The 22,831-nt window shown below is 27.6% G+C and overlaps 2 protein-coding genes across 2 annotated transcripts in view; both read left to right on the top strand.

Annotated features, from left to right (window-relative positions):
• Positions 1-22,831, top strand: part of LOC100199520 (centrosomal protein of 290 kDa) — a 116,932-nt gene extending 94,101 nt beyond the window's left edge. The window contains exons 61-70 of the mRNA XM_065813716.1: positions 3,296-3,463; positions 3,686-3,811; positions 4,007-4,090; positions 4,159-4,293; positions 4,492-4,584; positions 4,704-4,762; positions 5,450-5,549; positions 7,774-7,841; positions 22,377-22,434; positions 22,523-22,831. Of these exons, the coding sequence (XP_065669788.1) occupies positions 3,296-3,463; positions 3,686-3,811; positions 4,007-4,090; positions 4,159-4,293; positions 4,492-4,584; positions 4,704-4,762; positions 5,450-5,549; positions 7,774-7,841; positions 22,377-22,434; positions 22,523-22,666 (1,035 nt within the window). The 3' untranslated portion in view covers positions 22,667-22,831. The remainder of the gene's footprint in view (positions 1-3,295; positions 3,464-3,685; positions 3,812-4,006; positions 4,091-4,158; positions 4,294-4,491; positions 4,585-4,703; positions 4,763-5,449; positions 5,550-7,773; positions 7,842-22,376; positions 22,435-22,522) is intronic.
• Positions 1,717-2,447, top strand: LOC124807627 (octanoyl-[acyl-carrier-protein]:protein N-octanoyltransferase LIPT2, mitochondrial-like). The gene has a single exon (XM_065813718.1). The coding sequence runs from the start codon at positions 1,739-1,741 to the stop codon at positions 2,408-2,410; it is 672 nt and encodes a 223-aa protein (XP_065669790.1). The 5' UTR covers positions 1,717-1,738; the 3' UTR covers positions 2,411-2,447.

Below are 22,831 nucleotides of genomic sequence, written 5' to 3'. Positions count from 1 at the left end.
TATACTTATATATAAATATATATATATACACATGTAAATATACATATATATATGTATATATATATATATATATATAATATATATATATATATATATATATATATATATATATATATATATATATATATATATATATATATATATATATATAATGTAACACACACACACACACTAAAAAGTTTTCTTTTTCTCATCTTTTGCAAATAATAATGTTAAACACTGAAGAATGAGATAGCAATAGTAACTTTGCGGTTTCATTAGACTTGGAAATAATTTTTGTTTAATGTGTTTGTCTAAGCTGTTTATAAAATTGTTTATACTTTGCTGCATAAAAACATAATCTAGTACCAAGTTCTATGTGGAAGCAGATCTATTTTTGAAAAGTTAGTACCACTGAGTACAGTTTTTTAATTTTTCTAGGGCATTGTAAATGTTGTTCAGCTTTATTTTTTGGTTTTTTCATTTTATATTTTTGAATCAGTCTTTTTTTGTTTATTTTTGTTTTCTAGTGATCCACATTTAATGTCAAAACAGCAATAAAAATAATTAAGGTCACAAAGATTATATAAAGTTTTTGTTGCACATTTTTTTAAAGTACATTTTTGAAATTTTTTTTAACATGTCAATATCTATTTTCAAACAAGGTGACCATATTGGTATTGCATACTATATTAGGGACACACAGAAATTTTATGTCTTACTCCATAAAGTAACTTTTATATTAATATATCTTAGAGAATTTTTAGCATTGGATTAGCTTTATATGTTTTTATATGTTTTTGTGGCTTGACTTTGAAATTTATTATATACCAATAGTAAAAGTAATTTTTCAGTAGACAATGCTCAATACTAAAGTAGAGCAAATATATATTAGAATAATAATAAAATGCAATTAAATTTGTAACTCAACTCAGAGACAGCTATTTTATAGTTAAGTATATAAGATATAATTTCTTTGTTGGTATTGGTATGTTCTTCATTGAGTAGTTAAAGGATTTTTGTTCCATATTCCAAATTGCTTATAGAATTATTATTATTTAAAATCACTGATAATAATTAGAGAGTGCTTAACAACAATGGAGATTATTTCAATTAATAAACAAATTGTTTTTCATAATCAATAAAATGAATAATCTTTTGAGAGATGAAATTAAAAGCAAAATAAAAAAATCAGGTTCTTTTCACTCTGCCCAGTTTTTTTCACTCTAGACATTTTTTATTATTTTATTTTTTATTTGTTATTGATTGTAATTGTAATTAGTTATATTTAGTTGATTATTTTTACTTATTTTTAAACTTGTTTTTTAATTGTTTAATGCTAAAAGTTTACTTTAATAATTTGTCTATGAAACTTTTTTTTGTTTTTGTTTTTTTGTTATTCACCTCCTCAAGGCCAAAAAGGCCACTACAGATGAGGAGGCTACTTAATAGTGGTTATAACCCTCTCTCAACTCTATAACTCCGAAACACCAACCTCGACGAACAAGGCCGCTGCGCGGAGAAACAAGTTGAGCGCGGTACTACCAGGGACGTGGTGGGGATCGAACTCAGAACCTCACGCTTATGAAGCAAGCGCTTTACCACTACACCACTACCGCTAATGTTTGCACATTAATAATTTATTAATATTTGCACATTAATAATTTATTAAACACAGTTTCATAGACAAAATAAATGCTTTTATCTTTTCCTATTTTGTTTTATTTCTTTAGAATAATTAATAATACAATTTAAAAAAATGTTTTTTTCAAAACCTTTCTTCAAAAATGTTGCTCTGCAAAACTTCAGATTTCAAACATACAATTCATCTATGCAAATTATGAAATCTTTTGAAAACATTCTTAGGACCGGTTGTGATAAGACCATGTATGGAAACATTCTTATATGTGAGCATCCACCAGTGTATACTGTTGGTATACGTAAAAAAAGCTATATTGATGGGGACATAATTCGAAACCTAAAGGACAAAGGAGCTGAATTTTGTTATGCTGATCGTGGGGGACTAATAACATTTCATGGTCCAGGGCAATTAGTTTGTTACCCAATTCTTGATTTAAAAAAGTTCAATTTAAGCATACGTTGTTACATTAATCAGCTTGAACAAGTTATAATTGATACTTGCACTGATTTAGGAGTTGCTACTGAACGAACTAATGATGTAGGAGTATGGGTAAAAGAAAATAAAATAGCTGCAATTGGAGTCCATTGTCGTCAACATATTTCAACTCATGGTTTAGCTATTAATTGTAACACAAATTTAAATTGGTTTAAAAATATTGTACCTTGTGGTTTGGTTGGTAAAGGAGTGACATCCTTAAGTAAAGAGTTAAATGATGATATTACAGTTGATCATGTTTTACCGATATTTTTAAAAAGATTTGAAAAAACATTTGGTTGTGAAATAAAGTAGTGTTATCTGAATATTTTTTGATTGTGATTTGCAAAAACATTGTTTTATATTTTTTTTTGAATGCTTTTTTTTTTGTATAAATTTATTTTAAACTAATTAGATTTATATTGTTTTGTCAAAATCCACTTAAAAAGACATAATTTAGGAAGTAGTTTAATAGAACAGCATTTTTTTTCACAAAAAAAACTTTTTAAATAGCTATATTTCGAAAATGTTTTATAATTTAATTTAGTTATTTGTTGTTTTGTAGTTTTATTTTGTTTCAAAAAGATTTTGAAACAAAAACATTGCATTTTTTGGTTTAGCCTCTAATGTTTACTTAAAATATTTATTTGTATAAAATTGGTACAATTCAGGGGTACCTGGACTTATAAGGTCCTGCTATAAAGACCTGCTTTAGAAATTTATTAAAGGAAAAACTATAAGTGAATTTTTAAATTTAATTTTAAATTTTTAAAATTAATTAACTGACATTTTAAAAATTTACAATTTTTCCCTATGGGCTGTAGCATGGACATACTGGTTTATTTCAAGTGAAAATGGTTACACCAAGTTTCCTTAGCAATTTTTTTTGTTGATTTTAATTATATAAATTTTATTAATCAATTCATAAGTTGTTGATTTAATATTCAATGTTTAAACCAAGTTGATTTATCTACTCATAAAGACTTAAATCGACTTTTTACAGTAAAAGTTTTGTTTTTTATGGTTTCAAAATTGACATAAAAAAAGAAGGTTAAAAGTTAATTTGTTAAAATTAAATAATCTTAAAGTTAATTAAAAAATAAAAATTAATTAATTAAAATGAGTAAATAAAGTAAGTCCTCTCTTGCACTTTAGAGGTATGTGTAGTATATTTATTATATGAATTTAATTTATTATTAGACAGTTAATGAGGCAACTAGTGAACATTCTGTTGAAGAAATGCAGCGAGTTATTGCAGCAATGCAGCGAGTGGTTGAACGACTCCAAACAGAAAATGATAACTTTAAAAAGCAAATTGGGAAATCAAAACCACATGCTGAGTTACTTAAAGAAAACCGCACTCTAAAGGTCAGATATTTATTATATATTATATTATAGATTTTTTATGAAAAATATAATATATGAAATATAAAAAATATGAAATATAAAATATATGAAATATAAAATATATAAAATATTTATACTATATATAATCTATGAAATATAGAAATATTATAAGCATAACAACTTACTCAGTTAATATTGTTTATTGATATAAGAAATAAATTGTAGTTAAAAAATATTTTACAGCAAGATATTCAACGCTTTAAACAACTTCAAGCGACTGAAAATAAACGACCAAACGCATCTTTTTCTGCTGCATCTACTGTTAAAATGATTCAGGAAAACGAAAAACACTTGAAAGATTTACAAAAGGTTTGTGTTATACATAACCAAAATATTATATACAGAATTAATTTTAAGTTTGTTTAAGAATTATTTCTAAAATTTTAAATTTAAACTTAAATTAATAATTTTTTATTTTTAGATAATTTTCAAATAATCTGTGCTGTTGTAGATTATTAAATAGTTATGCCATAACTTGCTCTTTAAAAATTACAATTTTTCTAGGAAAGAGAAGAAGTTGAAAAGTTAAGAATCAGTAACCAAAGTTTAATGGTCTTAAACAAAAAATTAAAAGATAACATTATTGAGGTGAGGAATAAAAATTATTTATTCGGTTTATAAAAAATATTTATAAAATAATAAATATTGGTGTTTAGAAAGATCAAGCCTTGAGTGAAATGGAGATGAAGTTAGAAAGTAGCAGTGGTGCAAAATCACCAGTAAAAGGAACTATCACCCAAAAATTGTATGATGGCAAAATTAAATCACTTGAAAATGAAATTAACAAAAAGGTAATAAAACAAAATAATAGTAATAACAATTGTAATAGTAACAATTATATAACATTTATAGTTTCAATAAAAATTAAATAATCATGTTATTTCTTTTTTTTTTTTTTTTTTATGCATGAGTTTTGTTTCTTTAAATTTTTTAACCTTTTATTTAAATGTTATTTTAAATAAATGAATTTAAAAAATTTTTCTATTTAGAATAACATTTTGTTAGAAATAAAATCTCACATCAAGAGAGGTGCTGAGAGAGAAACCGAGTTGCTACATAAAATCGAAGAATTAGAAGAAAAGGTTATTGATCAATGCTGAGTTTTGTTAATGAGTTTTTAAGAGTATAAGTACAAGTTTTAAGAGGCCATAAGAATTTTTTTATGGGGACATAATATTTAGATAACTTAAAATGTTTGTAGATTTCACTACTGCAAGATACTTCAGTTGATGATCCTAAACGACAACTGCAACAAAATAGGTATTTTGTTTCCTTTACTTTATTAAGCTGTTTTTATTATAACTATTGAGTATTTTGATGTGTTTACTTGATGATGATGATGATGATGATGATGATGATGATAATGATGATGATGATGATGATGATGATGATGATGATGATGATGATGATGATGATGATGATGATGATGATGATGATGATGATGATGATGATGATGATGTTGTTAAAAATGATGATGATGATGATGATGATGATGATGATGATGATGATGATGATGATGATGATGATGATGATGATGATGATTATGATGATAATGATTGTGATGATGATGATGATCAGGGATGCAAAATAAAGTCCAGAGTCCCTAGAATCCCAGGAGTTTCTGTTTTAACTAGTTTTAATTTTTTACAGCATAATTAAAATTTTATATAGTCTACTCTAGCATTTCAGGGACTACTTCATCCTAAAAGCTCCCGTTAATTGACTCAGAAAAGTTATTAAAAAAAGTATTCTGAGTCAGGAGTCCTTATTTTTTGAGTCCCTTAAAATCTATAGGACTTTGCATCTGTGATGATGATGGAGATGGTGATAGATGCACTAATTTTGGTACTTAGCTACACCATATTTTTGCTTTAATGCATTTTTTATATATTTCACACTGTTGAAATTCTGAACATAAATTAAAAAAAAAATTTATTTTGTGCTCAGGTTGGTTATAGATCGTCTGGAAAAAGAAAACAAACAGCTTAGATTAGAAGTAGAAAGATTAAAAGAGCTGACTAATGCTGGTCAAAATTATGTTGATGTGGTATAAGTTTTTATATTTTTGTTTATTATATGATAATATTAATAGATCTCCTTCATAAGTCTGCTTAAACCCTAAAGCTCAGTTTTTATATGTACTAAAACCCTGCATTTTACTATGATGTCATTAAAGTTGTTACATCCAGACCTTGTATAAAATAAGGTAAATTTTTTAAACTAATTAACTTCAAACAAGGCTACTAGCAAATACTATTTAAGTTAGGAGTTACCACAGAACAAAGAATTTTGTTAAAAAGAAAGAAAATTGTTATCAAAAGTCTTGAAGAACTGTAAATTGTAGCTTTTAGGAAAACATGAAGATAGGAGTGTGTTCTAAAGCATTGTTTGAGATAGATAACTTCCAGACATGGAGTAAACTCCAAAAAATTATATGTTTATACTTATGTTAAATAAGGATGCTTTGCAAAATATTGCAATGATTTAAGCCTGGAAACAAAAATAAAGCCCTAAACTTTTGCCCCCTTCTCCCCTGCCATATATGTAAGATCAACAAGTTGATAAAAAAAATTGTTTACAATTTATAACTATATTTATATTTTTAAATAAATTTTAAATTTTTCAGCTTTACTCTTGATTTCATAATGAATTGTAAGATATTCAAAAAATATTTAACTCACTGATTAGGTTTTATTTTTGTGCCAATTTTTATTTGACATATGTTACATATACATATGTGGTGTGTATATATATATATATATATATATATATATATATATATATATATATATATGTATATATATATATATATATATATATATATATATATATATATATATATATATATATATATATATATATATATATATATATATATATATATATATATATATATATATATATATATATATATATATATATATATATATATATATATACAGCCCTTGAAATTAGGAAAAATCTGTGAGGAAAAAATGTAAAACAAAGGTTTGACCATAAAACATAGAAATTAATTAAGTAAAAAGTAAAAGCACTTATAATATTTGTCTTCAACAACTTGTTTCTCCATCAGTAGGTTCATCAGGATGAGAGTCATCTGGAAGCCTGATGAACCTACTGATGGAGAAACAAGTTGTTTAAAAAAAGTTAGATAACTTTTTTTACCATTTAATTATTGCATTTCCAAACATTTCTACAATTAATATTAATTATAGAAATGTTTGGAAAATTAACACATAGGATAACCTCTGTAGTACAGTTTTCTTAATAACCAAGTGTTATTGGTTATGTACTATGTGTATAGTGTTATATATAATTTCAATTCTTTTTCCAACATGAAAAACTTCAGAATGAGATATTTTGTTTTAACTAATTACTTGTTGACATTTTTTATTTACAAAAAAATTCAAAAATTTCACAAAATTCTTTTTTGACTTCTCCCCTTCTCCTCCCCCCTCCTCTCATTCTCAATAACCCATTGAAACGTTTAGAAACAAAAGTAGACGGAGAAGCAAACTTAATGGTTGTAGCTTATTATTGTTTAAAATTTAAAACAACTGATAAAAAACCTTGGATAAAAACCATAAAATAGTCTTTCTTTAAATAAAAAATGTAAAACTACAAATATGTTTTATATTTAAAGTACATGAAAAAAAAATTAATCCCCCCCCCTCCCCCCTATCCACTAAAATATTCACATGATTACAAATGGTTAATATCAACTCTTCCCATCATTTTTACCAAAAAACAAAACGCAATCTAAAAGTAGATAGATCAAGCTACAAAAATAACTCTCATGTTATTTTTGAAATTTTGTTAAGTGACCCTGTCCCTACTATAAATACAAAAACTTGAATTTTTTGCATTTTTAGACAGCTGGGACCAAATTTTCATCTGCACTGATAGGAGAGTTTTTTTTCGATTTGGAAAAAAGTATTATTATTTTAAATTGATAGGAGAGTTTTTTTTCGATTTGGAAAAAAGTATTATTATTTTAAATTAATAGTTCATCTTTTGCTGCTATGCTATTTCCGAAAAAATAAAATGTGTTTTTTAGTCATACCCCTAATATATATATATATATATATATATATATATATATATATATATATATATATATATATATATATATATATATATATATATATATATATATATATTTATATATATATATATATATATATATATTTATATATATATATATATATATATATACACATATATATATATATATATATATATATTCAACGCACGCATACAATTATATTTAGACTCAAGATGAAGTTCTTGCAAAGCTTCAGCGTTATGATCGAATGATGGCAATTGAAGTTGAACTTCGGTAAAAAAGTTTATTATTGTTTTGTTTTCAAAATAAATGTAAAAGATAATTTTTTTTAGTTTTGTTGATAAATACCTATATTTTTAAATAATCAGCAGGTAATATTTCTTATATAACATAAAAAATATATATAATAAACTTTTCAATAAAAAAATATATTTAAAAATATCTCAAAATGTACACTTCTTCTACTCTAAATAAAATAATTTACAAATCCATAACTTTTTATATTTGCTTTATGCATATATTTATTTTATTTCTTGCTTTCATTTTTACTTAAATGATTCTTACTTATAATTTTATTTATTTTTACTTAAATGAATCTTACTTATAATTTTATTTATTTTTACTTAAATGAATCTTACTTATAATTTTATTTAAAAGAAAAAATTCAAAATTTTATGAAAAGATTTAAAAATGAGTTTGCAATAAAGTTTAATTAATTTAAATGAGAAAATTTTAGAATTAAAGTATAAAGAAAAATATAAGTTCAATGAAAACAATAAAGAGAAAAACGATTAAATTTAAGACATTAACAGATTTATAATTTCAAAGGTTAAAAAAAAAGTAAAAAATTGCAGTAAAAAAATCAAAGGAAAAATAAAGTTAAAAATAAGAAGTTGAAAACTAATATTTTTTTGTAGAAAAAAGAAAGTGATACAACCTTTTAGTGATGGGATAGGGGTTCAAGCTTGATAGATAATATTGTACAACTACGTTTACAAAGTATATTTGGACCTTGTCTAAAAGAGAAAGAGCATCATTAGAAAAACCAGCCCAAATATCTCAACATAAGGTGTAAGCAGATTCTATCTGTTGACCAGCCTTGCACCCCATCTTCATTTATTAGGTTAGCATAGATGTATTTATAATACATTATTTCCAGTTAAGGACGTTGAATGCTGGATCTTTTTGACTCAATCCATGGGTTTTTCTTGTGTCTCTGTTTTTATGACTAGGCAACTCATTCTATTATCTCCTAATGAGGGTATAGCTCTAAAACTCAGTTTTATGGTTCTAAGGTTAGCTGGTAGTCAGGTTTCCCAAGCTCTGTGGTAGAGCTCAGAGAAGCTGATTCCATCAACCGCTGTAAAATATCAGAGTACTAACAGTGCCATGTTGCACATGGGTGGTGTCTCTGTTCATACTTTTGGTGTGCATTGTCAAGGCCACATATGGAGCCCCTTGATATAGCTTAGGGTTTATTAATAGTAATGAGGAAATTACTCTGACTATTAAATAGTGTACTGAGTACTATCTGTGCTTTGAGTCAAGTTCTTTAACAAATTTAAAAATGACTAAAGTACCAAAGACTATAAAACACAAAAAACCATCGTCATCACCAAGTTCTCTGAATCTATCATTCATCAATATTTGTGGTCTTCGAAGTAAATTCTTTTTTGTTGAGTCTCATCTCTTAAAAAGTTCTTCAGACCTACTTGTTCTTTATGAGAATAACTTGAGTTCAGCTGTCTCATCTTGTGATCTTAGTGTTGATGTTAATGTTGATCTTCCTTTAATTTGTAGAGACTCCAATAGTCTAAATTCATAAGAGTTCATCCATTTGTCAGGAAACTAGGTTTAAATCCACAGACTATTCTTTTATGTACTTTTGTTTTGAACTACTTCACTCTATTGCTTTTCTTTTTGTTCTATATTGCTCTCCTTCATCTTGAGGCTGCACTCTTTTTGTTGTTATTTTTGATCAAATTGACCAAGCCCTTTCTATTTATCCTTCAGCCAATATTGTTGTTGTTGGCGACTTTAATGCTCATCACACTGAATGGCTTGGCTCTAGTGTCAGTGACTCTGCAGGCGTTAAGACCCACAATTTTTGTCTTTCTCAATCTCTAACACAAATAGTCAATTTTTGTCAACTTGCTTTCCAGGCAATCCAAATCATTTACCTTCTCAACTCGACTTATGTCTTGTTTCTGATCCTAGTCGGTGCTCAGTTTCTCCACATTCCCCCTTAAGTGCTTCTGATCATGGTTTGATCTCTCTAAAACTATTATCTCATTCTTCTTTATCATCAGAATCCCCTTATCATCAAACCTCCTACAACTACTGTAAAGCTGACTGGGACTCTTTCCGAGCTGTTTTCTATTCTTTCAAAACTATTTAAGAAGTGCTTCTCAGAGTCTTGTTTTCCAGCCTGCTGGAAAGCGACATCTGTTTTCTTTATTTTCAAAAATTCTGGAGAGGGATCTTACTAATCTAATTACTGTCTAACTATCGAATATTTGAAAAGTATTATTTCTGATGGACTTATACAAAATTCTAGTTTAACTAATATATTTGTCAACCATTTTGGTCCAATCTTATGGTCTAGTTATATTCCTAATCCAAAAAGCAAAAACAGGATATAACATTGCAATCAAATAGCTTTTGTTATTGTTTAATTCATCAGACATGGTTTTAATGACTTTTCATTTGTATCTTTGTTCTCTGTCTGTTTATATTTTTTTTCTTGTGTTTTTTTTTAAATAAATGAAGCAGTTTGGTTAATAATTATGTCATATTTGTATTTTCTAATTTTCTCTTTAGTTGCTTTTTTGAATATATTTCTTCAGAACTTGCTAGCTCTTCCATTTTGTTGTGCAATTCAAAAGTTGTCATGGTAACCATTTAACTCTAAAACTACCCTCAAAGCCTTTCAAAGTTCTTTGCAATTGATGAATTTTTTGGCAACTAAGTTTTTCTGTTTCACTCAAGTTAGACCTGAAAATAGATTAGGATTTTTTAAGAAGCATATGAAACATAAAAATACACATAACATAAAGTACACGTAACATAAAGTACAGTCAGAATTGGTTATTGTGCTATTTTATGATGGAAAATTTACAAATAACTTGCGCAAAAGTTGTAAAGTTATACCACAAATTATTAACGCATTATTACAAAAAGAAGGAAATCAATTTAAATATATTTTAACTGAACATATTCAATGTTGGTTGAAAATAGCTTGTGACATTCAAAGTGATATATAGAATCAACTTCAACCAGATTAAAACAGCAATACAGACCAGATTTTAAGTTAACTGCCTATTTCTCTTTCCTTTTTCACAAACTCACAAAGTATGCTTTGTTTGAATATAGTTGTATCCTCTTGTATTATGACTTTACAATCAATAGTGCGACAAAATGAAGCAGCATTGCTTCCATTTGAATCTAAGTTACAATCATATTTTGTTTACAAGCTTGGCCAATGTTTTGCTTTATTAAAGAAAGTAAAATATCTTTATTAGGAAACCACATAATGAACATATTAAAACAGTTGAAAGAATGCAAAAGAACAGAATAACTGTTTTTCAGCAAAAATTAATTTTCAATTTTAAGTAATTCAAGTTTAAGCAATTAAGAAAATAACTTGCAGAATGCAATCTTTTAACTTTACGGCTTTCTGTTTGACATAAAAATTGTAACACTTTTCTTTTGGGGTAGTAAAATTACTTCTACATGTCAAATGCACTGCCACCATATTCCTTTCCTTCAGTTCTTTTTCAAGGTTTTTATTGCTGTTTACTTTTGAGTAATGAGTTAAAGCATTAACACCTTTAATTGATACATAAATCACTTTTCTTTAAATGTATTCAACACTTCATATCTTTATTTGAACTATATTTATTAATATATATTTAAACTTAAAACATAATTATTAATAACATTAACATACGGCTCTAGATTTTACAAAGTACACAAAATATATTATTCCAAAAAAGTATATTTTGGCGCACATGCCCATGCTAGATAAAAAATATAGAAAGTTCATTGCATGGTCCAAACTACCAAAAGGAGAACAAGAAGAAACTTAACACAAGCTAAAATCTGAGTCAATAACAACACAGTTTGAAAATTTTGGGGTGAGTCATCAACGAAAACACCTGAAAAAGTCCTTTAGAGGAGTGATAATATGAACCCTTGGGATACTACTGCAAGTGGTTTTAAAATCAACCATTACCGTCCAAGAAAGAAATTTCAATTTTAATATTTTTATAGTAAAAATTATGAATTTTTTTCAAAGGGTTTTATGAAGTAAAAACATTTTTATAAGCTTATATTGATATTTTATTGTAAATATAGAATAAATAACAACAAACATTCTTAAAAATTCCAACTCTAACAAAAAAATTGCTTTTTCTTCTACAAAACTAGAACCCACCACATCTCTAATGTTGAACATCAGTTTTGTTTTGATTTATTGTTAATCCACAGCATTTTTTTAAGTTTATATTTGTTCAATATTCAAAGTATTAGTATTCAAACTAAAATTAATAAGATTTTGTTAGAGTAACTAAAAAAAAATACATTTAAAATACATTAATTCTGCTAAAACTCATGCTGAGTGTCGAAACACAGTTTGCATTCTCTGCATGTCAAAATGTGATTGAAGTATAACACCTTTCTTGAAAACAGATTGGCAAAACACTCTCCAAAACCATTAGACTTAAATGATGATCATCTTCCAAATGTAATGTGCACAAATTGTCGTTTCATTCTGCAAAAAATTGATAAGGAAAAAACATCACATCCATTTCCCAAATTTTATGATTTCATTTCAATTGCTGTGAAGCTATCAACAAGAATTTCTTCTGCATGTGACTGTATTATTTGCCAAATTGGTAAGTCAAAGGGCAAAAATTCATCTCCTTTGTCCAGAAGTACTACTCAAGAGAAATCATCTAAAAAGAAATCTTGAAAAAAGATGCACAAAATGCCTTACTGTGATTGGACCGGGTTTATCCCATAAGTGCACCCCTGGAACTAGAAATACAAACCTGATTGCACTTGCAAAAACAGACGCAAAAAGTGCAGGAATTCTTGCATCTTCTGTTTTGGGAACCCAGGATGCATCTCCAAATGGCACAGTGCGACTGAGCAAATTAAGTGTGGGACCTAAATTACCACTGAAACTTGGTAAGTGTTTTTTCACTGCTTTTTGCCCAATATATTGCTTTTCATTAGGTACATTTTATTCTATTAATTCGTTTTAAATTTCAGGCAAAGCTACTCCAACTCAACTGTTTAAGGATCCTCTTCCAACTGAAAGCCTTGTGACAGTTCAACTTAAAACTGGTTTGTCCAACAACCAGATGAGACAACTTGCCTTAACTCTTAACTCTGCAGGCCATCAAAAAATTGTTGAGCCATATTTTGCTAGGATGTTTGCAGAGCAAGGAAAGTTGCTCAAAGATCACTTTTTTGTCACTAAAATTAAATGTTCTAAGGGTCTGCGTCCCGAAACTTTTCTTATTACGATACGATAAGATCGGAATATGCGTATTGTAAGTTTTTTTATATTACGATAATATCGTAACCAAAAAATTTGCACGAGAAAATTTATCGATTCATTACGATATTTATTGTTCAATTACCATAAATATCAGAACTCAAACGATAACGATACTTATCAGTTCATTACGATATTATTTTTTCCGACTAAAAAAATAGTTTTTTAAAAAAAACCTAAATAACTTTAATAAACTTACTGACAAGTTCACTATTTAATGTAAAAAAAGAAATAAACAAAACTTTATTTGTAATTTTGGTTTTTTAATTTATTTAAGACTTAAGCTGAAGCAAAACAAAAAATAACAATATTTTACTTGATAAATTGTTGGCTTGACATGTTTAACATGTTAAGGTTTGTGCTTGTGACTTAATATAAGAAAAAGATTAAAATTTAATCTCAAAGACAAGGTTTATTGAAATCACCACGTCACCATATGGCAAATTTTATAAATTCTAAGCAGTGAAATAGACCAATGAGGCCACTTAGGCAATGAACCAATTTAAGTTAGTCATCCATTTCAACTGCTGATGTAAGAGTTGAAGTAGAAGGTCCCTGACTTGAAGCAGCTGAATTCTCAGAGTCATTGGTAGAAGCCTCTTCAAACAATTCTTCTTTTTCATCCTGACTGGTTAGAAACCATCTTTTGATCTGGATCTTAGGGTAGTTTTGCTGAATGTACAACAATTTTTCAACTTGTTCAGGCGGCAATTTTGTTCTTTTATAAGAGACAATTTCACCACCGGCACTAAAGGCTTTTACTGAAGATGCTAAGAAAGCAGGTACACATAGCCATTTTTTAGCAGCTTGAGCAAGGAGAGGAAATTTGTACATATTTGCTCTCCAAAATTCCAGCACGTCCACACCAAAAACCCCTGGGAGTTTTTGAAATATTTCCCATTCAGTGACAATGTCCGACTTTGCAGGTGGAGCCGGACCAGAATAGGAAGTCATAAGTGCAGGAGCTTCTTCCATTCCAACATTATAGAAAAGATCATCTTCTGAAACATGACCTTGGATTTCAGTATGTAACCGTTCATTAAATAATCTTGTTGCAGCAATCCATTCCTGATAAGCATTGGATTGAATAATCAGTGCCTCATAGGCTTCATCAAATCCACCCAGTTTTTTCAGAGCTCTTCCCTTGTATAAGGGGTTAAGCAAGTTGGCAACAGAGTAAAAAAGGTTTTGACAACCAGTGTCCTGAAAACGAACATCCACGTTTTCCACCAATTTTTGATGAAACATTTGTGCTGTTGGTGTCATCTTTTCCAGGAATGTCTCTAATGGAGCTGAGGATACGACACATTTTTACAATGCTTTCCAACATCATAAAAGTTGAATTCCAGCGTGTTTTCACAGGAGTGATGATTTTCACAAATTTCAACTTATCCTTGCCAACATCATCACTGTCATCAAGCATCAGCTTTAGCTAAAAATTAGAATAGAATTATAAGAAACATAACATAAAAGGTGATTAGTACTATTTACTATTATTAAAACTGATATTAACTATGTCATATGTTTTTACTTTTTAAGTGTTAACATTTTATCAGTTATTAATGATAGTTGTCATTAGAAAAAATTTTGTCACACAAAGTGTACTGAGAAGTTTAAATTGCGCTTGTATTGTATTAAACTATAAACTAAATTGCTATAAAAGCTAAAAAGGATGTTAAACTAAAAACTAGTTACCTCTTTTTTAATTCTTTGCTCAGACAAAGATGACTTGTGGCATCTTGAACTTAATTCAGTTGCTCTTTGGATTGCTTCATGAAGATCCAAACTGTCAAAACCTTTTTTTTCTTTGACAGTTGCTTCAACTGCCTAATTCAAAAGATGATCACAAAAGAGATGCATCTACAAAATTGCACTAGTTAATTGCCGCCTTCATGTTAGCGGCTGAATCATGGACACACACAACAGACGAAACTCCATTATTTCCGGCCAACTCTGAGACATTCCTGAAAAGCAAAGTAAAATTAGTTGTTTGCTTTTTGATATTTTAAAATACAAACTAATACTTTTGTTGCTATTTTAGATATAAATAAAAGTATTAATTTGTGCCATTAATTTTAAACTAAATAGTAGGTTTTGCTTTTTTGTAACAAAAAATTATCTTATTAACGGTCAACTTAATTTACAGAAATTTTAACCTAATAAAAATAAAATACTAAAACATACTTATCCAGACGAAGAGCAATGGCTTTAGCTGTATGTTGTTCGGAAAACGGAAAAACTTTAATCACAAACATCTTTAACCGGAAGTCTTCACTCACATAGTGTAATGTACTGGCTTGGTATGGATCATTGTTTCTGCTTTGCCAGAGGTCAGTTGAGATTGCAAATTCAGCAGTCTTTGGCAATTCCTCCTTTAGAATATCATCCACACAGATTTTTACATTTTTGTGCAACAACAGCAACCTAAAATTAAAATAAAAAATCAGCTATTATTGGTATTTCTCGTTACATATCAATTTGGTTACCTACTAAGAAAACCAAAAAAAAATTGGTGTGGATTGGTTTTAAAAAAGTAGCTTTTTAAAAAATTTAGTTCTCTTGGAACTCTCATTGAATTGATTCCCCACGCCAAAATGAAATTTATTTAAAACAATTAAAATTTTGCATACTTGAACCGGGAGTATGTTGTTACAGCCTTTCATTTTTGGGTTCCAGTAGTGAACAAAATCTTTACAATCTTCATGTTTAACCAAAGAGAATGGCAAATTTAAACGGGCCAAAAAATTGACAATTTCAATGTCTCCTCTAAGCTGTTCACGGTCTTGTGGCTTGTATTTGACCCAATGCTTTAGATTTTGGACCTTTTGTGCTGATGGTACGGAAAGTCTTCCTTGTTTAACTTTACTGCCCAACACTAATGGCGTCTTATCATCTCGGACCTGCTCATAAGCCTCGTCTTCATTGTAGGTCTAAAAATTAATATGAAACCTGTTAAAATACCTGATATTGAAACATTCATCAGCATTTATTGAAAGTTATTGATATTTATCGTTAAATCTTGGTATTGTAATAGTAATAATAACTAACACATATGAAAATAAAAGTTAATATTTAAATTAAAAAAGTAAAAATGATTATAAACTTTATTGCACCTGTTCAAACTCATCAAAAAGAACATGGCGCTTTTTCTCCAGGGCTGCAAACTTCCTTGTCAAATGTGATCTCATGCTAGATGTGTTTCTGTCCGACAACTTGCAAATTGCAAAACAATACTTGCATTTTGCAGTAACAAGTTGCTCTTCATCAGGTGTAGTACTGACCTCTTCATCAAAGTGATTCCAATTTTCGGTCCTTGTCCTTGGCCTTAGTATTCTTCAAAATGTTGTTCAATTACAATTTTAATACTAATTCAAACTAAAATTTTAACATCTTTCCTTATTAAAAAAAAATTATTTTAAGAGCCTTATAATGTATATCTAAGTAATTTAAAGAGTATTCAAAAACTTTTTCTTAGAGAGTTTTTAAAAACGTTTTTATTACAATTAGCTATTTAATTTCGGTTAAGTGGAACCGTAATTGAAACCGTAACCAAAACCAAAAAAAGTTATTTAAAAAAAAGTAACCACGAAAAGAAATTAAACTATTTAATTGGTGATTTTAATTTTGATTGTTTACAGTATCACGTCAAATACAACATTAAATAGTTTTACAATGACTTATTTAAAAAACGAAGCGTTTCTCTTAAAAAAAGAATCATTAAATACGATACCATAGATCATTTTCCGATTTTTTTCTCCATAAATACAGATACTAAATTAACACTACATAAACAAAATAGCTTTTGTAAACGCATTTATAGCAAAGCAAATTTAGCATCATTTAATGACCAATTATCAATGCTTCATTGGCACCATATTGATCATTTTCAGGACGCCAACTTAGCTTATAGCAATTTTCTTAAAACATTCTATGATATTTATGACGCAAATTTTCCTAAAATTGAAATAAACCAAAAGCTTAAAAAAATAACATCCCCATGGATAACCGATGTACTAAGAAAATCTTCCACAATTAAACAAAAATTATATATTAAGTACATGAAATCCAAATCAGTTAAAAATAAAACCATTTACAAAAATTATGCTAGAGAGTTCGAGAGAAAAAAAAAAAAAAAACTCAAAATGCACTTGGTAAGTTTTAAGAGAAATCACTGGTAAAGCTAAAACTAAATCAGGCGCTTTGCCTAACGGTATTAAAGTTAATGATAAAATTTTATATGCTTCAAGCAATATTGCAGTTGAATTAAATAAGCATTTTATTTTAGCAGGGCCTAACTTAGCAAAAACTATTCCATATACTGGTAATTCTTTTGAATTTTTACCTCAAAAAACAACAAATCTTAATTGCATTGAAATATCCTATAAGGAATTTGAAGCTGCTTTCAAAACAATTAAACTAAATAAAGCAGTAGGATTCGACGGTATCAATAGAAACGTTCATATAAATTCATACAATATTCTATTTAAAATCTTTTCGTCTTGCATTAGCCAAGGAGTTTTCCCTGATCAACTAAAAATTCCCAAAGTAACCGTAAAATTGCCAAAGTAAACAAATTTTGATAGTTGTTGCAAACAACTATCAAAATTATTAACATATATATATATATATATATATATATATATATATATATATATATATATATATATATATATATATTTGATAATAATAACAATAATCTTCAAAATCTCCTTAACTATGACATTTATTTATCATTCAAATTTGTTTGAATAAATAGATATTTGAAAGAATAAAATAGATTTGTTTTTGTACTGATTTATGGGATATAAGGCATTAAAACGATCAGTATGTAACATGATTTGATAAAAAATAGAGCATGTGAAAGTATTTTAATATTTGATGATCGCTTAAAGAATGATTTGAGAATAGTAACTTGATTCAATTGTCACGTGATTTCAATTAAAAATTACTACAATTGTTGTAATTAAAAATTGATTTACCCACAAACGATTAAAACATCAATATAATTAGGAAATTATCATGACCCCATATATCAAGTTAAAACAACAAAATTATTTTCCGCAAATGTTTCTTTTATATATACGAAATTTTTCATTTCTTAAATTAGGACTTTCTTAAAGCATAGAACTTTGTTAGGTCACACCACGGTATGTTTTTATTTAAAAAACTAAACAGTTGGATTGTTCTCCTAACCGCCTGAGCCGTTTTTAACAATTAAACTAAAAAATGGCATTCAAAATTAGACGATTATTAATTTTTATCAATATTTTAATCAATAAATTGAGAAAATATATTGCAAAATAACGTAACTTAACATTTAGTTATATCTAATACAAAATATTGTAAAATATCGAAACCAAACGATATTTTATCAGAACGTATCGATTCGTATCGAAACTCAAAAAATATCATTATACATTTTTTAGCAATAAATTATGCGATATTTATCGCTAAAAGCGATACTGATATTGTGCATATCAAAACCCAAACGATATTTTATTGGAATCATATTGAAACATATCGGATCATTAAAATTCATATAGAAACCCATTATCGCAAAAAATATCGGTTAGTTTCGATATTTTGATAACAATACGCAGATGCTTAGTTCTGACATTGACCAGCTTAGAGATGTTGTTCATTGTAATGATATTAGCAGCCTTCTTCAATTTATGATATCAGCAAGATCTGTCTCTGAGGAACATCTAATTAAAATTGGACTTGATGATGGAGGTGACTTCCTTAAGATGAGTCTGGGCATTATCAAGGTAGCCCCAGAAGCAACCAGTCCTGTCCTGAAGACTCCTAAACTTAGTAGTTCTTCCTTCAAAGGTTCTGGAGTTAAGAAACAGCTGATTATAGCAATCTCTGAAGGAATGCCAGAAAACTATGAGAACATTAAAAACCTGTTGAAACTCACTGAGTTTTGAGTTTGGTTAGTGGTCTGTTTGACCACTGGCCAAACTCAAAGTTTGGCCAGTGGTCAAAGAATGGCCAGAGGTTTTAAACATTCCCCTCCAATCCTTTCATGGAGGATATTTTCATGGAAATCATTGTCAAAGGCTGTTGAAAAATATTGATAATTGTTCTTCAGCAAAAAGTTAAAGCAGCAGCTATAAGTGCAGCATTTCCTTATGTTGAAACATTCAGGCAATTTGATAAGTTAGTTACTGCATTTTTTGGAACCCATCTCAATGAAAATTTTCAAGAATACATTGAGAACTTCAAAACGGCATACCTTGCTCTTCCAGTCTCAATCACTCCAAAGGTCCACATTGTGTTCTTTCATGTGGCATAGTTCATTTCTCTAAGTCATCAAAGTCTCAGAATATACAGTGAACAAGTCATTAAAGCTCTTCATGCAAACTTCAAGCCTCAATGGCAATGATTCAAGAGACATGCCCAGAACATGGACTGCAATTACTTAACTGTGTTGTAGACTACAGCAGCAAACATATATTGAAGTCAAAATCAAAACATAAAAGAGTGAAAAACATAATTTTATTAGAATTCAGATGTTATAGCTATATGATTAAATCCACTATGATATTAAGAGAATCAAGTTGTGAAATTATACAGAAATTTGGTTCGTTGTTCTTACTTCTTCAGTTGTTTTGTTAGAAAATACGCATTTTTGAAAAAAACAACTTAGAATTGGATGAGTTAATAGCTTTTTAGTACTAAAAAACAAAAATGCTAATTTCTCTCACAGACGGTAATCAGTGATTTTAAAATCACTTGTTATGATATCTTATGGGTATGTACTATCATCCCTCCAAAGGGTTTTTTCAGGTGTTTTCGTTGATTACTCACCCCAAAATTTTTAAACTGTGACAAATCAACGAGTGAAGGTAAATAATTAAGGTTGTTTGAAAAACGAGTCACAAAGTTAACTATCTGATTAAGAAATTGAGAAAGAGATTTTATGAGCTTCAGTACCAGCATCAAAAGAAGTTATGAGCTTCAGTACCAGCATCAAAACACATTAAAGAATAGTCAGAGAATTAAAACCTGATTTTATGATAAATAATGCACACCAAAAGCACTAACAGAAACACCATCCATGCGAAACACAGCACTATTAATATACAGGTCTTTTATAGCTGTTGCTTGAATTTACCTTTCTGAAAGCTACCACAAAGTTCATGAAACCCGACTGCCAACCATTTCTGAATTATTAAACTTAGTTTTAGAACTATACTCTCATTAGAAGAAAATAGGAGAAAACGCAACAAAAGAGTTGCGTTTTTAATTTTAATAATACCATTAAATAATAGTTTTGTTGGTTTTTATACAATATATCTTTAAATTTTTAATGATTTTTTTGATAAACTTTTTATTTTTTGAGTTTAACATCCAACATACCTGTATTGTTTGGACTATTTCCCATAGTGCTATTTTCTTATTAAAATATGGCATTATGAAAAAGTTAAAGCAGTTCTCACAACCAAATGATCATTCTGGCATTAACCTATTTTGCAGATCAGTGCAAGTATTTTTATTATGGTACCACTGTTAGGAAGATTATCTTTCAATATATACGATTATCTTACAAAGATAACCTTTCAGTATTCACGAGCTCCTTCTACCCTTATCTATAGTTGAAATTGAGGTTCTATATCAGAGTTTTCCTTTTCTTTGTTAAGTTATCTTCACTGCATCTAAGGAGCATTACCTAGTCAATATTTAAACTGAATAATTTGACTATTAACTTTAATAGTTTCTATCATTTTTTTTTTTTTTTATTAAAAGTAAATTTTTTAATTTTTTTTACAGGAAATTACAAGATTTTTAAAGCATAGCTATTGTTCTCACATCTGCAAAATTGCAGCATTAACTATTTAAGATTATATTTTGTTATTGTAATGTTAGTATGGAGCTATAGTTTGTAGGAGATAAGGACCTTAATTTTATAAAGGTTAGGAAAAAATGTTCTTGTAATACTTTAAATGGTCAAGATACAGTGTTTTCATTTTGCCCAGGTCACAATACTCTAAAACTGTAGGTTTACTGTGTTTAAAGCTGTAATTTATATATTAACAACCTATTTTATAAAAGATTTATTTTTTATATAATAAGTTTCATAAAAGTAATATATAACTAAACCCAGCGCATAATAATAAAATATTGCTTTAATAAGTATTATGTAGTTTCGTAATAAATAAAAAATAAATGTTTATTTTTTGTTATGTTTTTGTGAGTGTCTATAAGGTAGAAAAGTTCGTAATTAAACTTTTTTTTTAAATCAGAGTATTTTGCATTTTTTATTATTATTATTGTTTTCACTGTTTTTTTTTATAAAATAACTGTGTTGCTTTATATATAAAAAGATAGAGATATTCCAGTAACTACTTTAAAATGAGTATAAAATGGTCGACAACAAACATAAAATGTCGACAAAAAATTTTTGAGATCATATATTGTTTTAAAGTTGAAACCATGATTTGTAAATGGTTTATCAATTTGAATATATCAACTTGTAGTTGGCAGTGGCTGAAGTATGACAATAAAGTTTCAAAACAATTGAATTTAAATTAGGAAAATCAATTCTAAAAATTACCAATGCAAGAATTTATTACTATTACAAATTTTTATGTTTTTTTTTAGTTAAAGTATTATCTGAAAAATTTGTTCAAACACTTAGCTAGAAACAAAGTATATTTAATTCTTTACCTGTCTTACTGTGTTTTAATAATTTAAAGTATTTTAATTTTAGAGTTCATAGTATTTCTAAAATTAAAAGTCTTTTTGAAGACGATGCTTGTTTATTTTACTATTCATGGCTTGACTCAAGAAATGATATGTTATCATCTAGAACTTATCCAGATTTCTTTTTCATAGTTAAGGAGTAGAACGAGTTAATGAAGATAAATCTAATGTTTCTTAATAAGCTAATGAAGATAAATCTAATGTTTCTTTAATGTCAATTAAAAAATATAATTTAGTTTCTTAATGTTCATATCCACAGATCAATTACTTTTTATAATAACTTATTGTTACAACAAAAAATTGCCAATTCGATTGATATTTTCAAAATAGGGTTGTAACCCGCCTAATACCTTAACCATTATAAAAAGTTTAATAAATAGTTTTTTGAAGAAGCAACAAGTTTTAAGACCCATAACGAAAGATAATTTAAACAAAGTTTTTACCCTAATAGTATTAAAGAAGAATTTTATCCTTTAGTTATAAGAATTTTTTTTCTATGAATCTTAAGATTAAGTTATTTATTAATTTCTTTCTAGCACAAAACTTAAAAGTTTTGAAATAGAAAAAGAGAAGTATAAAACCGAAAATATAAAGGTAACGTTTTTATTTATATGAGTTTTTTTTATAAGTTTATATATTTTAATTATTTAACTAAGAATGCGTTTTTATTTTCTCATCATAGTTGAAAAAAGAGCTGAGTGCTTTCGATCCTGCTTTCTTTGAAGAATTAGAAGATATGAAATACAATTATAAACAGGCTTTGGAGCAAAACATACTATATGAGCAACAACTACGGGAGCTTTCGAATGCATATGTCAAATATTAACTCTTTACTTTATATATATACTATTATATATAGGGTTACTAAGTCTATTTATGGTTTTTATTTTATTTATATATATATAATATATATAGACTAGTTGATGTATTAAAATATACATATATTTATAACAAAAAAATTGTTTAAATAACTATTTATATTTTTTGAAAA

This window comes from Hydra vulgaris, chromosome 12 (assembly GCF_038396675.1).
Source record: "Hydra vulgaris chromosome 12, alternate assembly HydraT2T_AEP".
Taxonomy (NCBI): Eukaryota; Metazoa; Cnidaria; class Hydrozoa; order Anthoathecata; family Hydridae; genus Hydra; species Hydra vulgaris.
Note: the sequence above shows the minus strand (reverse complement) of the source record. Positions and strands in the feature narration are given on the sequence as shown.

Excerpts from the sequence above, each read along its gene's own strand:
- LOC124807627 (XM_065813718.1), top strand. The coding sequence starts at position 1,739 with ATGTTTTTTTCAAAACCTTTCTTCAAAAATGTTGCTCTGCAAAACTTC.